Raw genomic sequence first — 20,923 nt, 5'->3', positions numbered from 1 at the left:
GGGACAGTATGGATGCACCTGGGGAAAATTACGCTAAGTGAAATAAACCAGGCAGAGAAAGAAAAACATCACATGCTCTCGCTTATACATGGAATCTAAAGAACTTCATGAACTAATGAATGGAATACATTCCATGATATGGAAGCATAGATCAGACTGACGAATATCAGAGGGATGGAAGAGGGCAGGTGGGTGGAGGGGGGGGAGAGTAACCAAAGCATTTATATGCATATATGCACAACCCAAGGACATGGACAATGGTGGGGAGAGGGACTGGGGAGGGGGATGGGACAGGATGGAATGGGTCATTGAAGAGAAAAAGGGATATCTGTAATATTTTAAACAAAAATAAATAAATAAAAATAAATAAAATGTACATTTTGGAGAAACAAGATGGCTGCGTAAGTAAAAGCTGAACCTGCTGCGTCTTGCAACCACATCAAAATTACAACTAAAATACAGAAACACCATCACTTAGAACCTCCTGAAATCTAGGTGAAAAGAAGCCCCACAACCAGGGAACTGAAGCAGCACCAAGACCGGTAGGAGGGGAGGGGACGTGGAGGGATGGGGCTGAATTGGGGAGACACAGCTGCGAGCCCACACCTGGTGCCTCAGGTTAAACCTGGGAGGGTTCTGGATGGTGGAGGTTTCCCAGAGCGAGGGGTCCCAACCCCACAGCAGGCCCCCAACCCAGGGCTTCAGGACCGGGAACAGAAGTCCCCACAACTCCGGGCTGTGAAACCAGCGGAGACTGTGGCTGAGGGTCTCGGAGGCTGCGGGAGCCCCAGCAGCTCCTCTCAAAGGGCCCCGCACGGACTCACTCGGACGCTCCCTCTGAGCCCAGCGCCGGGCAGCAGCCTGAAAGGACCTGGGACACTGGGGAGGAACTAACCTGCCTGAAGTCGGGGCGAGAGGTGGAGGGGCGGCTTCCTCCCAGGCAGAAGGGCTGGCACAGGCCATGGCTCCTTGGGCGAGTCCTCCCCGCACAAGGCCGGCAGGCAGGCGCCATGTTTGAATCGCCAGCACCTGACTCACACCTTTGGCCCCGCCCCGTGATTCCCGGAGGTCCCGCCCTCCCCACCTGCAGCTCATCCAGGCCATTTCCAGGGGCTTTTCTGTCCAAGTGGCCTCCTGAGCCCCATGCTTGGACTTTCCTAAAATCTCTCAAGTAGCAGTGTGCCCCATAGGGCTTGATAAGTGGCCCCAGGCCTGGCACCAGCGGCAGCCTGCATTGGCTCATATCTTGGCCTCTCCTGGGCACCTCCAAGCACAGCACAAGTAGCAGCCAACTACGGTTTGCTGTGTAGCTCATGCTGGGTGGCCCTGGGCAAGGCACTGGCACAGGCTGACTTTGCACCTGCCGGGAGGCCCCAGAGACGGTGCACTTGGTGGTCAGACTCGACCACGCTGGATTACAACCCTACCACATCCACGAGTGACACTCAAGGGACACACTTGGTGAACCAAAGCTCCGCTGAAGTAAATTCTGATCCATAGGGGTGTCTACAGCACAGCAGCTCTTTGGCTGTAGTTGCAGCTGGTCCTCACAGCTGATTGGCTGGGGGGTCATTTCCTCCCAGTGATGCCAACAGCAACCAAGGCTCAACTACAACAGGACAGTGCACACAGCCCACACACGGGAGCACCTAGAAGGCCCAGCTCAGGGGACTGGGGAGGCTGAGCCACTGGACCCTACAGGACACCTACTACACAAAGCCACTCTACAAATTCCAGGAGACACAGCAGCTCTACCTAATACACAGAAACAAACACCTGAAAGCAGCCAAAATGTGGAGGCAAAGAAACATGTCACAAAGGAAAGAACAGGAGAAATCTCCAGAAAAGGAACTAAATGAAATAAAACCAAGCAGGGTACTAGACACAGAGTTCAGAATTTTGGTTATAGGGATGCTCAAGGATATTAGTAAGACTATTATGAAAACAACTGAGACCATCAATGAGCTAATAAAGTACCAATCAATAATGAAGGCTGCACAAACTGAAATGAAGAATAATTTACAGGGAATCAACAGTAGAGTAGAGGACACAGAGAATCAAATCAGCAATTTGGAACATGAGGAAAGAAAAAACATCCAACCAGAAGAACAAAAAGAAAAAAGAATCCAGAAATATGAAGATAGTATAAGGAGTCTCTGGGACAACTTCAAGCAGCCCAACATTCGTATTATTGGGAATCAAAACGAGAAGAAAGAGAGCAAGAAACTGAAAACCTTTTTGAAAAAATAATGACAGAAAACTTCCCTTACCTGGGGAAAAAATAGACTTACAAGCCAGGAAGCACAGAGAGTCTCAAACAAGAGGAACCCAAAGAGACCCACAGCAAGACACATCATAATTAAAATGCCAAAGGTTAAAGACAAAGAGAGAATCTTAAAAGCAGCAAGAGAACAGCAATTAGTTACCTACAAGGGAGCACCCATACGAACTGTCAGCTGAGTTCTCAACAGAAACCTTGCAGGCCAGAAGGGAGTGGCAAGAAGTACTCAAAGTGATGAAAAACAAGAACCTACAACCAAGATTACTCTACCCAGCAAAGCTATCATTTAGAAGTGAAGGTCAGATAAAGAGCTTCACAGATAAGAAAAAGCTAAAGGAGTCCATCACCACCAGACCAGCACTAGAGGAAAATTTGAAGGGTCTTCTTTAAGAAGAAGCTGATGAACAAAGGAATCTGACAAACTAAATAGTTCCAGAGACAGTGCTGCATGTAAGAGATGATATTTCAGAGGAAAGAGGGAAGGGGGTGGAGGGTGGGAAGAGATTAACCAAAGAAGTTAAATGCATATATGCATAACCCATGGACACAGACAGTGACGGGGTGAATGCCTGGGGATGGGGTGGGAGTGAGGTGGAGGGGGTCAATTGGCCGAAAAACTGGGACACCTGTAATACTTTCAACAATAAAGAAAAATTAATTAATTAATTAATAAACTACTAATGATCAACAACAACAAAATCTGTATTGTGGGGTTTCTTTGCTATGGAGCTGAGCCTATACTTTCACTAACAAGAATACCTTTAAAATTCTGAGGGAACTGAGTTTCCCATCCAGGACTCTATTCCTAGGTAAATTACCAATCAAGTGTCAGTTGAATAAGGCCTTTTTAAAATATGAATGATATCAAAAAATGTACTTCTTAAGCACTCCTTTGCAGAAAATTTCCAGAACAGATGCTCCTGCCAACCTCCATGTGCAATGGTTACACAAAAAACAAATATGTAAGTACTGCCTCACTAACCATGGTTCTAAATATTCACGGATACACCACGGTCTCTCCCATGGGCCCATGACTTGTGTAATACCTTTTTTTAAAAAAATCCTCACCTAAGGATACTTTTTCTGTTGATTTTCTTAGAGAGAGTGGAGTGCAGGGAGGAGGCAGAGAGAGAGAGAGAGAGAATGAGAGAGAGAGAGAGAGAAACATCAATGTGAGAGAGACACATTGATTGGTTGCCTCCCGCAGTAATGCATTTTTAATCACATTGTTTATATAGATACAGGGCCTGCAAAAAAAGTTTGCTTGAGACCCTGCACATCCTAGAGGTGGACCTAGGCAAAGTAACAGAGACTTATACAACAATGAGCACACAGGGATGTAAGAATGAAGAGGTCATAAGTAAGATTTAGGATAGGATTCATCATAGTCATTAGGACAGAAGGTTTCACTGAGTGTCAGATAATGGGTGATGACAATATGAATGAACGAACCTATGACACTTTCTGGGTTAATCCACCCATTCCCTTCCTCGAGCTTTATATCCCTCATTTTTAAAGCAGGGATTACAAAAACTACTCTGGGTTTTGTAGGATTAAAGTAGACATTCATTCTCTTTTCACACACACACACACACACACACACACACACACACACACACACACACACACACCTGATTGTCAGCTATTTGCCAGTTGTTGTTTGGAGATGGGGATGGCAGTGTATGAATCTCAAGAAAGTCAATCTTTGCCTCTTTCACTTTACAAACACTATAAAAAAGACAGTGATGCCTGAGAATTAATTCTGAAAATCCTTTGTTTATGGTGCAAAAGTAGCAACAGGCCTATAACTATTTACAAAACATCTGAAGAGCCAGTTTGGTTTTGGAAAGCCAGGAGGCAGAGCAGAGGAAAGGAGAGGAGACTATGAGAGACAAGTTGTTTTACATAATAAAGCAGGAATACTGACTCTCCTCAAGTATGCCATTGCTGGGGACAGGATGGAGGAGGGGAGGGGCGAGACAGCCTGGGAATCAGTCAAGGGAAGAGAAAGTACCATATTTCCACAACAAGGAAGCTGTGGGCTGGCCGTGGGGTGCTGGGGCTCAGCTACAGGGAAATTTCTGGTGGCAGGAATGACTGCAAAAGATGTTAAGATTATAGATGGTAATTTCAACCCTTACAAATGACCCTGTCTTTATTTAAAATTTTGATATTTTGTTCTTCATGGTTATTACCTTGATTACTGGGGTTTGGGGGGGGCCCTTCAATGTTGCACCTGAGGCTAAGTGCCTCGCTCGCCTCACCCTGGTTATTACCCAGGTTGGTGCCTTTTCAAACGTCCCGTGTGAGTCTGTTAGGTGGAGCAGCTCTGGGTCAGTGAGAGCTTTTAAACCTGGCTGAGCACAGGGTGGAGCAAGGTCCTCTACAGTGGGCAAGACATAAAAATTATCTAAAATCAGTGTGAGTAAGAAATTTGCATAATGAAGGATTACATGGTAAACCTCAGAAAGAGATGGAAACAGAGGGTGGGATGGTTGGGGGTGTTGGCAGGGACCCCGCAGAAGGAATGGGATATCTCTATCCCCCGGACCCTCTGAGGGACCTCACAACTCACTCGCCCTTGATCCTTACTTCTCAGAAACGGAGCGGGAAGTCCAAGATGCTGTGGGTCTGTCGTGCTTGCTGGTGAGGCCTGAAATGAGAGGCCCCACATTGGATGCTGGGTCCCTGAGGAAAACAGGTTCCAGTGGGGGGGGGGGGGGACCAGGGTTAACCTCTCAACCTCTTTATGGAAACAATGAGAAGAGCCAGCGTCAGAACCAGTTAATCCAAGTCATCTAGAGGTTCCAATCTCATGGCAAGAGGGTTTAGGAGGCTTATCTTGACACCACGTTTGCTTAAAACACAACTTGATAACAGATAAGAATGGAGCCTGGCGCCCATGCCTGCTCCGCCACTGAAGCTGGCAGGCTAAGGACAAGGGAGGGGCTCATGTCACCCTCTGCCCGACAGAGCCCCTGGATCCCTGTTCCACTCCCTGTTTTGGATGAACCCAACCTTTCATTTTCTTGTGTCAGCAACCAAGCAGCGAGCCCTGCTAGGGAAATCGCCCTGAGCCATGTTTCTCTACCTTTTTTCCATTACTGCCCCTTACAACGTGTTTTTCCTAGTCGCTCTCTGCCCTGGCTCCATGCGCTTGAACACGTTGGCATGTCTGTTTACGTGCAGGGCCCTGGGAGGGCCACGAGCACTTGCTGTCGCCCCACTTTGAGAGTGGACACCCTGAGGCCAGTTCCTTCACACACTTTCCAGGTTCTGTCTCCTTCCCAGGGTCTTCTCATCACTTGCCCTCCTTCCCCTGCCCCTCAGCCTCTCCCTCTCGCTGGCCCTGCTGGCCACCCGCCTCCAGCTATGGCCCTTTCTCGGTTCCCTTCCTGGCCTTATTTCTTAAATATATTTTTTTATTGACTGTAGAGAGAGGAAGGGACGGAAAGAGAGACAGAAACATCGATGAGAGAGAAACATCGATCGGTTTGCCTCCTGCATGTCGCCAATTGAGCATTAGGCCCAAAACCCTCATGTGAGGGCATGAGCCCTCACAGGGCATCAAACCACGACCTCCTGGTTCATGCGCTGACATTCAACCACTGAGCAACACCGGCAGGGCCTGCCCTTATTTCTTGAAAGGCCGGCCGCACTCCCATCTGCATTCTGCCTGCATCTCTCTACTGTTCTCCATAATTTCACAAATGAACTGTCTCCCACACACGTGCCCTTTCTCCCAGCAATCCCAGGGGAAAGAACTTTTAGCAGCACTTGCTAGGAGAGAGCAAAACGAATGCTGGTTGTTCACCACAACTGTTTCTGGCAAGCTGGAGGTGTCAAGTAACCATGGACATCGAGTAACACCGTCTTTAGTGGACCTAAGACCCCATCTGGTAAAGAACAGGACTTGTTTCAACCATGTACAAACCTGTGTGGTCAATCCAGCCTCTCCACGGAATAAGCTTAGAACTTTAATTAACATGAACATAATGAACACCCCCTTTGAAAATCCTTGACTTGTCCTGATCGGTTTGGCTAAGTGGTTAGAGCATCGGCCCTTGGACTGAAGGGTCTGGGGTTCGATTCCAGCCAAGGGCTCCTACCTCAGTTGCAGGCTGGATCCCTGGCCCCGGTCAGGGTGTGTGCAGGGTTAGGGTGGGGGGAACCAACCTCTCTGTCTCTCTCACATCGATGTTTCTCTCTCTCTCTCCCTTCCAACCCTCTCTGAAAAGCAATGAAAAAAACGTCCTCAGGGGAGGATTAGAAACAAATCCTTGGCTTATCCCTCCCCCTGACAACTCAGTCAGTCTGCTGCGGGCTGTGTCCCTCTGTCTGACAAGTAAGGACAGTCAGCTGTGTCGATTGTTCCTCTTTCATTTGCTTGTTTTATTTTGTTCCTGGGTTTTTGGTATTTTTAATTCTGGTAGTCTTTTATCCTTTGCACCCTTTTCTTGGACTCTCACCCAGAGAAGTAAAGCCATCAAGCACATAAGGATATAAGTGCAAACATGCCCTTTGTAGCGCTCATCATGTCGTAAAAGTGGAAACCACTGAATGCTCATCAGCAGAGGAGTGGCTCAGTGCACCGTGGAGCACCGTGCAGCTGCGGAAAACAACGGGCCAGATGTGTACCTACTGAGCTGCAGAGGGTCCGGGAGATCGACCTCTAGGTGAGACAAGCAAGCTTCTGGAAAGTGTATACAGTGCAGCTCAGGTTTTGTTTAAACAACCAAAACCATCAACTCCTAGAACTGTATCCATGATTCAAGATGATTCTATGAACCCATAGAAACTTGAGAAGACTCTTTGGCCTTGACCTGGGCACACCAGCTAGGTTTGGGGCAGCAAAGGTGAGGAAACAGGGCGCCGGGCAGCAAATGGACAGGACTCTGCCCGCTTTTGTTCCTTCTGAATGGACACAGCTCCTGGAAGAAAACACTCTCTGACTCTTCCCTGAGCCTGATGGTCGCCTCTCCAGCACCCTTTTGAGGTCCCACAAAGGCTGTCCCTTCCCCACCACAGCTGCCCCATGTCCCAACCCCCACTCCAATACTCCCTTGGGATCCAGAGTTGGTAAATGAGGAGGGGGGTGGTGTAAATCTGCATAAAGAGACTGAGACTTGAATTATTTTTTACATTGTTCCATATTAATCAAGTCCCTCTGAGAGACTGAGAAGGTTCTAATAGAGATCCACCAGCAGGAAAGACCCTAAGAGTACCAAGAAGGAACCCACTGGAAGGAGGGTGGCCTGGTTAAATGACCAGGCTCAACAGCAAGGCCTAAGGTTTGAGGCTGAGGCTGGAGAGGGCCCTAGCACAGCCCCTTAGCGCTACAGTCAGGCTTAGGGACGTCGCCCAAGCCTGTGTGAACTAAGAGTTGGGAAGTTCAAGTGTTTGTCACTCATGTGGCCTATGCAGGGATTCCTGCAGCACTAGAAAATGACCCATTAGATTGTGAATGATAATGTTTCCCTGGTTACACCTTTGAACAAGGACAGGAGCAAGGAACAGCAGTCAGAGAGGGTAGAGCTGGACTTCCTGCAAACAGGGATAGGTGGATCCTCAAATTAGTAATCGGAAAAACAGGTCATACAATTTCTACCCTGCAATTAGATCCTATATTTACATAGCTTAAAGTTTCGTACTTTATAATACCATGTTTGTATGCCCAATTTGTCCTCAAAGAACAAATACAAATTCATGGAGCCCCATGCCAAATGGGGGCTCCAAACACAGAGCAAGGACAATGGACTTGCCCTCTAGGTGGATGGCATGTGGAGCCACCTTGGCATAGGAGAAAGGAGGGGAGAAAATGATTCTTGTGTTTAGAAAAACACTTTAGCAGTCTTCTTTGTCTATGAAATGTAAGGTCCATCCCCTCACCCATGCCCTCTGGGGAATAACAGTGAGAGAAACCTTGATCAAGAAGCTAAATTGTTCTGCAAAAAGAAGTAATGAGAAGGTGGGAGTCCGTTACTGGCACAGAAACCAGGGCCCTGGGAGTTGAGAGGAGAGTTTAGCTTGGGCACGCACGTGTGGCAAACGTGGGTTTCCCTCCTGCAAGAGGCCCAGGCAAAAGCAAGCCCTTGGCCCATCCTGTGGCGTGCATAAGGAACAAACGGTAAGTGCAGGGACAAATAAAACATTTAAAGAAGGGGCTTGATTCTCCCTATTGAAAATAGATTTCTCCCCACTCTCCCTTTTCTTAGAGCATTCACTTTAGAAAACTGGTAGTTGGAAGTTCTTTCTGTCTCTTTAACATGTTTGTAGCTCTTTTTAGAAGCTAAATAAGCTTCTTACCAGCTTTGTGACCCAGGAACATCTTTCCCAAGGGCCTGGGAGCCATCTCTTTGAAATCAAGGAAGACAGCAGCCCTATCTCCCAGTTTCTGTGAGAGGGTGGGAGACCAACTGAGATGGGCTCCTTGCTCAAAGTTGCAAAAATACACCTTGTGGTAAAGATATAAAAACTTTGTTTTCCCTGTGATTAAGCCCATTAATAACACAGATGGCCCGGCCGGGCATGGCTCAGCGGTTGAGCGTTGACCTAGGATCCAGGCGATCCGGGTTCGATTCCCAGTCAGGGCACTTGCCCGGGTTGTGGGCTGCAGCCGATCAATGACTCTCTCATCATTGATGTTTCTATACCTCTCTCTCCATCTCCTTTCCTCTCTCTGAAGTCAATAAAGATACATTTAAAAAATAATAATAATAACACAGACGTTCACCAATTACCACGTAAGGTTAGAATGAACTATGCATGACAAACAGTGCCATCAAGCCCCTTACTTGAGAACCAGTTAGGGTTTACCTTGAGAACGTGTGTGTAATGGGTTGTATCTGCTTGGCTACATAAAAGGGTGAGGTTTCTCTGTCTTTACAGTCTCTTAGTGCATTGCCTGTGACGCACATCACACTGGTTAATGCTTCTTCAGTAAAAATTCCGATCTCTCTCTTTCCTACCTGCATGGAGTGGAGTGGTTTTTCTGGGTGGAGAAATTTTGTTTTGAATTATTTGCCCCCAATATAATGCATGTGCCCAAAAAGGAAAAAGAGAAAAAGAAGGGAGAGGAAGGGGCTGGGGGAGTAAGACCCCTCGTGGGAGGCTGGGGCCTGTGGAGGGACATGGGGAAAAGAGAATGTGGTGGGGAAAGGCAGAGGCATTTGTGGAAGTGATGCTGACATTCAGCTGGGAATTGTTTCCACTCTGTGAATAATAGAGTAATAGCAGCTCATACATACAGGGACTCTGTGCCAGGCACTGTTCTCAGTGATTTAAACATTAGCTCAGGTAGCTCATGCAGTAGCTCAGGCTACTGTTCTTAGGTGCTCACCCCCACCCCCCACTGCCCTGAGCCCTCAGAGTCCACTAGAGAGGGGAGAAAGGAATCACCGCAGAGAAGCAGGCTGATGTAGGGACTGATTCTGGAGGTAGGGAGGAAGCAAACTCTCTCTTCTAGGCCAAAGGGACCCCTATTGGGTGGACGTGGAAAGGCCAGGTTCAGTTACCGCATAGGGCAGGAATGTGGGCCATTCTGTTTGGCTCTTACAGTTTTTTGTAATATCCAAAACTGGAGGAAATTGGGGGCCAGCCTGTGGCAGACAGCGGCCCTGAGCACAGAGGACACAGGCAAGATAAGAAGGGGAAGGGCACCCAGGAAGGATCAGACACTGGGGTGAGGTCTGGAGGCTGGAAGGCAGGGCTAGAGTCCCATCTACCCTCACCAGTAACCAATATGGAAATCTTTTCGAAATTATATATATGTGTGTGTGTGTGTGTGTTTGTGTGTGTGTGTGTGTGTGTGTGTGTTTATTGATTTCAGAGAGTGGGAGAGAGAGAGGGAAACACCAATGATGAGAGTCACTGATCAGCTGCCTCCTGCACGCCCCCTACTGGAGATCGAGGCCGCAACCCGGGCATGTGTCCTGACCGCAATCCAACCGCAACGTCCTGGATCATAGGTCGATGCTCATCCTCTGACCCACGCCAGCTGGGCGCCAAGTCATTTTTGAGGGTTTGGCTCAGGAAAGCAGATTTATGTTGCCCTGGCTGAGCGCCGGTTGGGCCTCGTCTGGGGCGGAGACCTGGGAACCCTGAAAGTTGTGAGGAGGGCGGGGACCCAGCCACCTCTTAAAGGCCCGAACTGGCCCTGAGGTGCCGAACTCACGCCGGCGGCCCTGGGGAGCCGAGAGTCGCAGGCCCGGCTCCCGCTCGCCTCGGCGCCCACCTGCCGCCATGGGCCGCTACCGCGTCCGGGTGGCCACCGGCGCCTGGCTCTTCTCGGGGTCGCTGAACCGCGTGCAGCTGTGGCTGGTCGGGGAGCGCGGGGAGGCGGAGCTGGAGCTGCGGCTGCGGCCGGCGCGGGGCCAGGTCAGGGGGTGCGGCGGGGACCCCGATGCCCGGCGGCCGGGCCGGGCGGGGAGGCGGGGCGCGGAGCAGCGCGCACGGGGCGGCGGGGCCTCCAGGAGCCGGGCGCCAGGCTCAGCGGGAGAGGGACGGAGCCCGGCCAGGGAGGGGCTCATCCCTCCCTCCCCGAGCGTGGTCCTTGCAGCCTCCGCTCGGTTCCCGAGTGACCCGGGGCGGTGGCATTATGGAACCTGGGTTCAGGGGGACGGCCCCCCGAGGGCGCGGGCGCGGGGAGAGCGCAGCCAGCGGACGGGGCAGGTGACGAGGCTCCGGGTTCAACCCAAGACCCTGGGGCCTCGCCCCGCGTCCCTCGTCCTCTCGGTGCGATGGGGCGTCGGAGACCCGCCCGCAGGTGTTGGCAGGAGGCGGCGCCCTCCTTGGAGGCCTCGTCACCTGACTCCACAAAGGACCCCGCACCCCCAGCAGACGTCCCCTCCTGGGTCCCCGCTACTGAGTGTCACGGGGTCCTGGTCCCCACAGGTGGAGGAGTTTGAGCACGATGTCCCCGAGGACCTGGGGCCACTGCAGTTCGTGAAGTTGCGCAAACACCACTCCCTGGTGGACGACGCGTGGTTCTGCGACCGCATCACGGTGCAGGGCCCAGGCGCGGGCGAGGAGGCCGCCTTCCCCTGCTACCGCTGGGTGCAGGGCGAGGGCGTGATGAGCCTGCCCGAGGGCACAGGTGACAGGCTGCCTCGGGGACCTGGGTGCAGGGCTGGGGCGCCTGGGGGCTGGGGGAGGCAGGGGATAGCACTGAGGAGGGCCCGAGGGGCTTGAGAAAGGGCGAGCTCAGCAGGTCCAGAGTGGACAAGACGGGAACTGGGGGAAATTATACAAAGGATTAAGAAGCCTGGAAGGGGGCTGGAGAGGGAACTAAGTGATGTGCAGATCCCCCCTCCCAAGGAGGCGACACAGGTCATGGGCGTGCAGCAATGCTGGGAAACAGAAGAGCCAAAGCCAAGTGGAAAGGAGATCTCTCTGTGACTGGGAGCAAGTTAGGGCAGGGACAGGTAAGGCTAGGACATGAAATGGGGGGTGACCCCTGACAGGAGTCAGGTAAGGGAAGCAATAAATGACATGAGGTGGAGCTGGCTTGGCTGTGAAACATGGAAGCAACTGTGGGGCGGGGAGCACACTGTCGTGCCCATGAAGGAGGACAGCTAACGTGGCATCTGTCACCTTAGAAATAAGTAGGAGAGACGTTGAGGGAAGTGACAGGTAAGGAGGGAAAGGTGAACTCTGTCTTTGAGGCACAAGCAAGGAGGGCAGGACAAAGTCAGGTTACCAGCTGTAGGTATGTGGCGCTGAGGATCGCTGAGAGGAAGCTGGAAAAGGTAGCAAGTGGGGCCGTTCCTCAGCTCAGAACACAGGGAACATCTTGTCCCGGGGACCCGGTGATGGTGTAGGTTGCGGAGGTCAGAGAGGGAAGTGTCCCTGACTTGAAATATGTCATTTTGGAGAACAGGTTATGGTGTGGACAGAGGAGGACTTGGACAGTGGAAATTAACTAAGTAATATGGGATAATGTAGGATATGTGTGGACATTTCAGCTGATTAAGAATGAAATTTATAGATAATGAAGAACTGGGACAGATAGATAAATGTGAGTTAAGGGTTATGATAGGGTGTCAAAAATGGATTTTTCTCTCAGGACAAATGTGAGATCTGAGATTGGTGAAATCAAGAAAGGGGAGTGTATGAAGATGAATGAATAGAGAATTAAGCAGGAGAGACAGAGAAAAAGGCAAAAGAGTATGATGCCATACAATTAAGAAACAGGAGATTGTGCTCCCCAGTGTTTGCAATATATCCTAATAATCCGGAAACACCTTTCAGAAAGAATATATGCATCTCTATTATCGTAGCAGCATTATTTATAATAGTCAAGATCTGGAAATAGCCCAAGTGCTAATCAGCAGATGAGTGGATTAAAAAGGTGTGGTACATTTATACCATGCAATACTATACAGCTGTAAAAAAGAAGGATTTTTTTGCCCTTTGGGACAGCATTGATTGACCTGAACAATATTATGCTGAGTGAAGTAAGCCAGTCAGAGAAAGTCAAGTATCACAGGATCTCACTTATAAGTGGGATCTAACCAACACAATAAACTGATGAACAACATACACGCAGAGGCATGAACGCATGGAACAGCTGGACAGACCCTGGTGCCGAGGGGGCAAGCAGAGATTAAGCAAAGAACTTATATACATGCACGCTTAATCAATGGATGCAGACAATAATGTAGTAAAGGCCTGGGGTGGGGCAGGGGCTGGGAGGAGGTGGGTAGAGGGAGGGGGTTACGGGGACATCTGTATTACTGTCAACAATAAAATTAAAAAGAAAGAAACAGGAGATTGGAAGAAGCCAGGGCATAGCATGGCACTGGAGAAAGCATTGATGTCAAATGCCTTAATGTCTCCCTAGCTCGCCTGCCGGGAAGCAATACCTTGGATGTGTTCCAGAAGCATCGAAAAAAGGAACTGGAGGAAAGACAGCAAATCTACTGGTGACCACCCTCCCAGTTCACATCCCCTCCCTGACAACTTCATCCATCACTGACTTCTACCCCCTACTTCCTACCCATCACTGTCTTCTACCCCCTTCCATAACCTTAATTCCTGTCTCCTAGCTGGGCCACCTGGAAGGAAGGGCTCCCCCTGACATTAGCTGCAGGTAGTGTGGATGATCTACCTCCAAATATGAGATTCCATGAGAAGAAGAGGCTGGACTATGAATGGACAGTGAATGCAGGGTGAGGAAATGGTCAGAGTGGGTTGGGGCTGGTGCACCCAGAAACAGGTAGGATTTGGTAAATTGATGGTTGTTATGTCCTTGACACCTGTTCTAGGATGATGGAGACTGCCCTGAAATATGTTTCCACCCTCCTGAGGTCATGGGACAGCCTGGAAGATTTTGATCAGATCTTCTGGGGACAAAAGACTGTCCTGGCTGGTCAGTGGTTTCCCCAGGTCTCCATAACACCTTGATGGTCCTTTTAATGAGCTATCTGTCACACTCCACAGTCCCCAAAACTACTTGCCAAAAGAGGACTTATACGTGGGGATCTCACAGAGGCCTCATGAATGAAAATCTGTGGGCTGGGTATGGAGGAGTCATGTGACTAAATCCCTGGGGTAGCCTGGAGGAGAGGGACATGGGGTTGTGGTGAACACCCTCCTCCTCCCCTCCTCCCTGACCCTCAGGGAAGGTTCAGCAGCGCTGGCAGGATGATGAGCTCTTTGGCTACCAGTTCCTCAATGGCGCCAACCCCATGCTGCTGAGACGCTCCACCTCTCTGCCCTCCCGGCTGGTGCTGCCCTCGGGGATGGAGGAGCTTGGGGCCCAGTTGGAGAAAGAACTCCAGGTACGCCCTCCAGCCCTCTATTGTCTTCACTTTGTCTTTGGGGGGAGGTGAAGTGCTGAAGGGAAGGAATCAAAGGTGTCAGGGAAGGGAGGCTGTGGTAACCAACTGTTCCTGGGTGCAAGTCCTCTGCTGGAAAAACCTACAGATGATAAAGTATGTAGAGAACAGCATGAAGGCTGGATACAGCCAATAATGTAGACCTTCAGGAATGCTGGGGAAGGAGCTTGGACAACCAGAAAAGGGGAGACTGGCATACCTGTGACAGAGAATCAACTGGCGTGTCTAATCCTAAAACTACCTCTGCCACAGACAAGCCCCATGTCTCTAGGGAAGACTCCTTTCATGGGGTCCTAACCTTCTCTGTAAAGTGAGAGGACTTGAACTTGATGCTCTGGTGCTTCCTTTAGTTCTGCCCCTGGGACTCTGGGAGGGATGTAGGATAATGGCAAGAAATGAGACTGAATGTCTTTCCATTTCTTCCCCTTTGCCCTGTCCCTCTAACCATGGATACATCCCTTCTTTCCCCAGAAGGGTTCCCTGTTTGAGGCTGACTTCATCCTGCTGGATGGAATTCCAGCCAATGTGATCCAAGGAGAGCAGCAGTACCTGGCTGCCCCCCTCGTCATGCTGAGGATGGAGCCCAGTGGGAAGCTGCTGCCCATGGTCATCCAGGTGAGCTAACCTGGGCACCCCCCTCCCAACACTGCTCTGTGTTCAACCCCAACCTCTGCCCAGGGACAAGGACAGCTGGCTCCTGTCCCCCACCCCTGCCTCACTCAGTGAGACCTGTCCTTGTCTCCAGCCTCTCCTTTCTACCTCACAGCCTGCTCACTGCTCACCCGAAATTACCTTTTGAGAGTCATAATGGTCTCTGTTGGTTCCCACCCTCAGGCTACTCAATGTCTTTCTGACCTTTGAATCTGTGGAATATCCCTTCTTTCTCAGACATCTTTTCTCCCTTAGTTTTAATCTGTTTTTATCAATCCAATGATGAGAACCATCAGTTATCTCAAATTTCAAATTTCTCTTTCCTACCCTACCATCCTAACTCACACCCTGGTCAGGTTTCTCGAAGTCACACTGCGCTCTTCCCCCTGCTAGTGAGAGGATGAGTGGAAGGGGCCTCATTCCTCCTAGTAGATTATGACCCCCTGGGAGGCAATAATCTAGTCAGCAGCGTTTCCCACACAATGCTAAGCATAGTGTCTAAGATTTGATGAGGTCAGTGAATGTTTAATTCCTCTTTATTGCAGATCCAGCCTCCCAACCCCAGCTCCCCCACCCCACCACTGTTCCTGCCCTCAGATCCTCCACTTGCCTGGCTCCTGGCAAAGACCTGGGTCCGAAGTTCAGATTTCCATCTGCATGCGCTCCAGTATCACATTCTGAACACTCATCTGCTGGCTGAGGTCATTGCTGTGGCCACCATGCGGTGCCTCCCAGGACTGCACCCTGTCTTCAAGGTACATCCCCTACCCTCCAAGTCCCACCTCACTCACATTCCAGAGAAAGGAAACAACACAACGACTCTCTAGGATTTTAAAAGCCTAAGCCATCTGTTTGGGAACATGTTAACAAAGCTTCTTCCAGTTGAACGTGTGTCCGTTATTGTAATAAAAAAATTTTATAGCAGTTTGTAAATGGAGAAGAGGAGATGATTGTGTCAGGACCCTAAACCTTTTAGCTTTATTCCTAATGTTCAAAGCATCTTTATTTTGAGATAATCATAGATTCTCATGCAGTTTTAAAAATAGTACAGAGAGACCCCATCCATTGTATTAAGTCAAGTCACTTAGCATACCTTCAGCACTTATGTAAGGGCAGCTCTGACATTCTCCAGCAGAGTCCGGCGTCCAGTAGGAGTATAATTTGATGAACAAAAGTATTGCTCTCCTTTCAGGGAGTTAGCATGGAACTGGCAAGACAAATGGTACACACCAAAAATAACCAGAGAATAGGATCTGGAAATAAGAGTTTGAAATCAAGAGAGAAAGCAATAAACACCATATCTTTGATGGAGAATGTTCCACCACAACTTAGGAATCATTAAGTAGAAGATCAAAGAAATAAAAGAACAGCCCAAGTGGTTATTTAATCTGCCCAATGAAAGGTGCATGACATGGTAGTGAGATAAATGGAAGGAAAATGCAAAGACTTTGTGAGGAGAGGAAATAGCAGTTGCAGCATGCCTGGGTGCAAGACTGGAGAGAGCGCTCAGAGGCCTGAGCTGCTGCAACAACTAGGAGTCCATCAGTAGATACCATTGTACTGATCCAGAAATACTGTAATTTTATAAAACAGTGAGCCTAGAACTGATTGCTAGCCAGAAGGCAGCAAAAATAGACTTGTGCTTGCTTAAAAGTGTTTTTGAAATCTTGATGACCCTTCACACATAGCAGCAGGAGAAAAAAATGATAGAGGCTTATGAACCAGAGCAATTGTCAGAAACAATACAGTCAGAAGAAGCCAATTTGAGGTCAAAGATGGGATGTTCAGTTTTAGGTCCATAGAGTTTGAAGTGGTAGCAAGATACATGAGTATATAATAGGGAGAACAACTGAATTGTGTTTCTTTGAGGAGTCTCCACCCTTATCTCCAAACCTGTCCACTGCTAGCAGTGACCCCTTTGGATTCTGGGGTAACATAGACGAGGTAGACACTAACGGAATTCCTTGCTCTTGGATTTGATTGACTTCCTGAGGCCTTTGCATCACCATCATCGGTGTGTCTTAGTGGTTAAACCCACCTTTACACTTCAAAATCCCCCTTCCTCAGCCCCTCTACACCTGTCTTCCCTCACCATAACAACTCAGGACAAAGACAAAATTGTCTAATACAAAAGGACCTGCACCCGAGGATTAGATGGCCTTTTTTTTATGGTCAAGGGAAAGCAGGAGAAGTTAACAGTGCTTAATTGGTGGTGGGAAGAGATTTGACAAAGCCCATTTGCTGATAAAGAAAATGGATCAATATGGTTCCTTTAATTCTAAAACTACCCTACCCCCAATCCAAAATTGTTAAAATGCGAGATTAAAACAACTAGAGTTTGGAGGAACAGCTTTGAAAATTAATAGGAAGGCTAGTTTAAACTACAAAGATATTTATGATAGAAAATTTATTTAAAAATATCAAAAGTTAAAGGGCTGATTTTCAAAGGACACCTGTCCTCAAGGTGGAAATAATAAAGGTAATGATAACGGCCACTATTCAAGGATGTCTGTGTGCTGGGCAGTGTACTGAGCACTCAGGCACTGTACACATAAGCATCACCACAGCGCCCGTGATGGGAATAGGGTCATCCCCTATAAACAGATAAACAGAAGGACACTTAGAGGGCTTATTATCTTGGACAAGTATCAAAGTAAGAGGCAAAGTGTAGATTAAAATCCTGGTCAGTCAGACTCCAAAACTCAAGTCACAGGGCAAAAGGAGAACCTGAGACTAAGAGCAGAGAAGCAGAAAGAAACCACCCTGCAAATGCACTAGCAGGGAGGAAAGCATCAGGAGGAAAGTCACCATGCTGAGTGCCACTCCCTAAATAAGAAGGACCCAAGCATGTCCTCTATAAACCACCCCCTCTAACCTGCTCTACCCAGCTCCTGATCCCACACATCCGCTACACCTTGGAGGTCAACACAAGGGCTCGGACCCAAGTCATCTCAGATGGAGGTATATTTGATAAGGTAAGGCGGTAATGGAGTGTGGGGCCACCTAACCATCCAACTCTGCATGGCCTCCTGTCACTTTCAAGATTCCAGGCCACCTTGTATGAATTTCCTGACCCTTGAAACCAGGAGACCTGTTTTTTTATCCCAATGTCATTAAATCTGAAGAGCCCACATCTGACCCCTTCATATAGTATACCATGTTCTCCAGCTCTGTTTCTCCCCTCAAGACCTGTCATTTCCATTGGCACAGGCATGGGGCACAGGTGGAGGGGGCCATGTGCAGTTGACCCGTCGGGCCATGGCTCAGCTGACCTACCGCTCCCTCTGTGCTCCTGACGATCTGGCTGACCGCGGCCTGCTGGGAATCCCAAGTGCCCTCTATGCCCATGATGCTCTACGGCTCTGGGACATCATTGCCCGGTGGGTGAGAGTGGGAGCTGAGAAATGGAGGGGCATTGGGGACAGTGAGAATGGGGCTTTGGGCTGAGGTCAGCATTGGGCCAAAGGAACATGAAACAGAAGGTCCAGACAGGAGGAGCAGAGGACTCAATCCTGGGAGAGAGAAGGAAGAGCATGGGGACAGTGGGTGGGGTCTAAAGATGGGGAGACTGAAATAGTGTCAGCAGGCAGAGTTGGGTGGGTGGGTAAAACCATGGGACCTGGTGGAATCAGGGATTTTGTTACAAAGAGTGACTATCAACCATGTGTATGGAATTCTTGAAACTAATGATCCACATTTTCTTCCTTTCGAAACTAGTATTTTGAAAGAACTAGGGGATGTCACAAAAGGCAAGTCTTGTAAGATATGTCCCCATATACAGTGAGGGTCAGTGGGACAGAGGCCACAGAAAAGGAGCAGTGGTCAGAGGCTACAGCCTTCTACTCTCAAGGTGCTCAGCTTCCCTTCTCCTCTGGGCAGGTACGTGGAAGGGATCGTCCACCTTTTCTACCACGGGGATGACATCGTGAGAGGGGACCCTGAGCTGCAGGCCTGGTGTCAGGATATCACTGTGGTGGGGCTGTGCCAGGCCCAGGACCGAGGTGAGATCTCTCCCCAGAGAACAGAGCTCCTCAGACATTCTGCTCAGAGCCCCTTGTCAGCCATGTCCTTCTGGAGCATGACCACAACACCACATCACCCCCTGTCCCTCCACACAGAGGCATCTAGATCCCATTGCACCTCCTAAGACTCGGGACAATTCTAGAAACTCAAGGAGTGTCCTACTCAGAGAACCCCACGCCTTTTCACAGATGCCTCTAACCTGCCATGGGGCCCAATAACACCAGAACCACAGGCAGTGAGGAATGTGCCCAGGCCCTGAAGGGCTCTCTCTAGGGTTGTCTATTTTCTTACCTAAGGATATGTGAAGAGCTTGTTCCCACCACAGCCCATGGCAGCCCACCCTAGTGTCCCTCCCTTTTCCTCCTTCCTGCTCCTGTCCACACAAAGGATCCAGGCATCCTGCACACCTGCCACAGTGCAAGGTCATTTCTAGACGTGGCCTCAATACTGTGTATATTTTGACTTAAACCCAAACTCAGCACCATGATCCTTGAGACTAAGTTTCTTCGACGAAAGTGCCCCCCTCACCAGTGAACTACCTTCAGGTCCCCAACCGCTTTTTTTATGCATAATGAAGAAACAGCCTTTCTTGGGCTCTTCCTAGATGCACAGTCCTCTCTCTACTACACATAGGCCGGCCGGACTGTTTCGAATCAGCCTTTAGCTCCTTCCCCCTTCACGCTTCACACCAATACCTTGAATCCACCCACTCCCTCCGTGGGATACCTATAGGCAGGAGCTGTGAGCTGTTTCTTATAACCAGGCCCTGGGGGTACACACATCACTAAGCCACACCCCACTGTGGAGAGGAGTCTTACCTCCGAGTATTGGGGCTGTCCCTTCCCCATCCACCCAACAGCACCTCGTCAGCCCTTCCAGGACCAAAATTACTGTAATCCTTCTTAGTTCTGTCCATCAGGCTTGCTTATATTCTTATCACTAACTCAGTGTGTGTAATCTTACTTAGTTATTCTGTTTATGATCGTTCTTTCCTACCACAGCCTGTTTTGCCCACCAGCACATTCCCAATGCCTATAAAGTATCTGGTACATAGTAGCTCAATACTTTTTGAGTAAATGAAGAATGAACAGTCATTAATTCTAATATATGGACATGCCAAGAATCAGCATTTATTTCCTTATCTCCTTTGGGACTCTAGTTTCTAAACTTTGTTTTTCTCTCTCTAGGTTTCCCTGTCTCCTTCCATTCGCGGGCCCAGCTGTGTCATTTCCTTACCATGTGCATCTTCAGGTGCTCTGCCCAGCATGCAGCTGTCAACATGGGCCAGGTATGGACACCTGAAAGCCTGGGTCTCTGAGAGAAAGCATCTGGGCGAGGGGATACCTGAGGGAGAGTTGGGGTCTAGGGTCCTGAATCAGAGTTTCTGAGTGACTCCAGATTCTTCCTCCCCCAGTACGACTGGTTTGCCTGGGTCCCTAATGGGCCATGCTCAATGCGGATGCCCCCACCCACCACCAAAGAAGATGTCACAATGGCCACAGTGATGGGCTCACTACCTAACGTCTGGCAGTCCTGTATTCAAATGGCCACCACATGGCTCCTGAGCCGGCCCCAGCCTGACATGGTGAGTGGGGACCTCTCAAACCCTGAGGGAATGAAGACTGACAAGGAGACTTTAGGGTGAGGGACTGGAGTTTGGGTCCCTGTTTCTCAGAACTAGAAGATGATTATCCTTTCCTTCTGCTTCAGGTACCCCTCGGGCATCACAAAGAAGAGTATTTCTCAGGTCCTGAGCCCAAGGCTGTTTTAAGACACTTTCAGACAGATCTGGAGAACCTGGAAAGGGAAATTGTGGCCCGGAATGAGCAGCTAGAGCTTCCCTATGAATACCTGAAGCCCAGCCTCATAGAGAGCAGTGTCACTATCTGAGCCCAAATTGTTCACCCTTCAAATACTCTAGGCCACCACCGTGGTTAACATTTTCCCCTGATATTTACTTTTTCCATGGTCTGAGTTGCTATGATTCTATTTTCTCCTCTTGAGTTCCCTACCTAAATATCTCACTAGCATGAAGCACTGTCCTTACTTCGTTTTCCTAATACAATGACTTTTAACTTGAAACAAACACCCTTAGAGAAATCAACTGTCTACTCATGGCACATTTTCTTTC

The 20,923-nt window shown here is 49.3% G+C and overlaps 1 protein-coding gene across 1 annotated transcript; it reads left to right on the top strand.

Annotated features, from left to right (window-relative positions):
* Positions 1-10,522: 10,522 nt before the first annotated feature.
* On the top strand, positions 10,523-20,682 carry LOC148091203 (polyunsaturated fatty acid lipoxygenase ALOX12-like). The gene is made up of 14 exons (XM_087826474.1): positions 10,523-10,657; positions 11,174-11,375; positions 13,122-13,203; positions 13,327-13,449; positions 13,546-13,649; positions 13,901-14,061; positions 14,590-14,733; positions 15,315-15,524; positions 17,658-17,744; positions 17,980-18,149; positions 18,649-18,770; positions 19,980-20,080; positions 20,207-20,377; positions 20,503-20,682. The coding sequence occupies exons 1-14, from the start codon at positions 10,523-10,525 to the stop codon at positions 20,680-20,682; spliced, it is 1,992 nt and encodes a 663-aa protein (XP_087682600.1).
* The last annotated feature ends 241 nt before the right edge of the window (positions 20,683-20,923 follow it).

The sequence above is a fragment of the Miniopterus natalensis genome, chromosome 17 (assembly GCF_054644295.1).
Source record: "Miniopterus natalensis isolate mMinNat1 chromosome 17, mMinNat1.hap1, whole genome shotgun sequence".
NCBI lineage: Eukaryota > Metazoa > Chordata > Mammalia > Chiroptera > Miniopteridae > Miniopterus > Miniopterus natalensis.
Note: the sequence above shows the minus strand (reverse complement) of the source record. Positions and strands in the feature narration are given on the sequence as shown.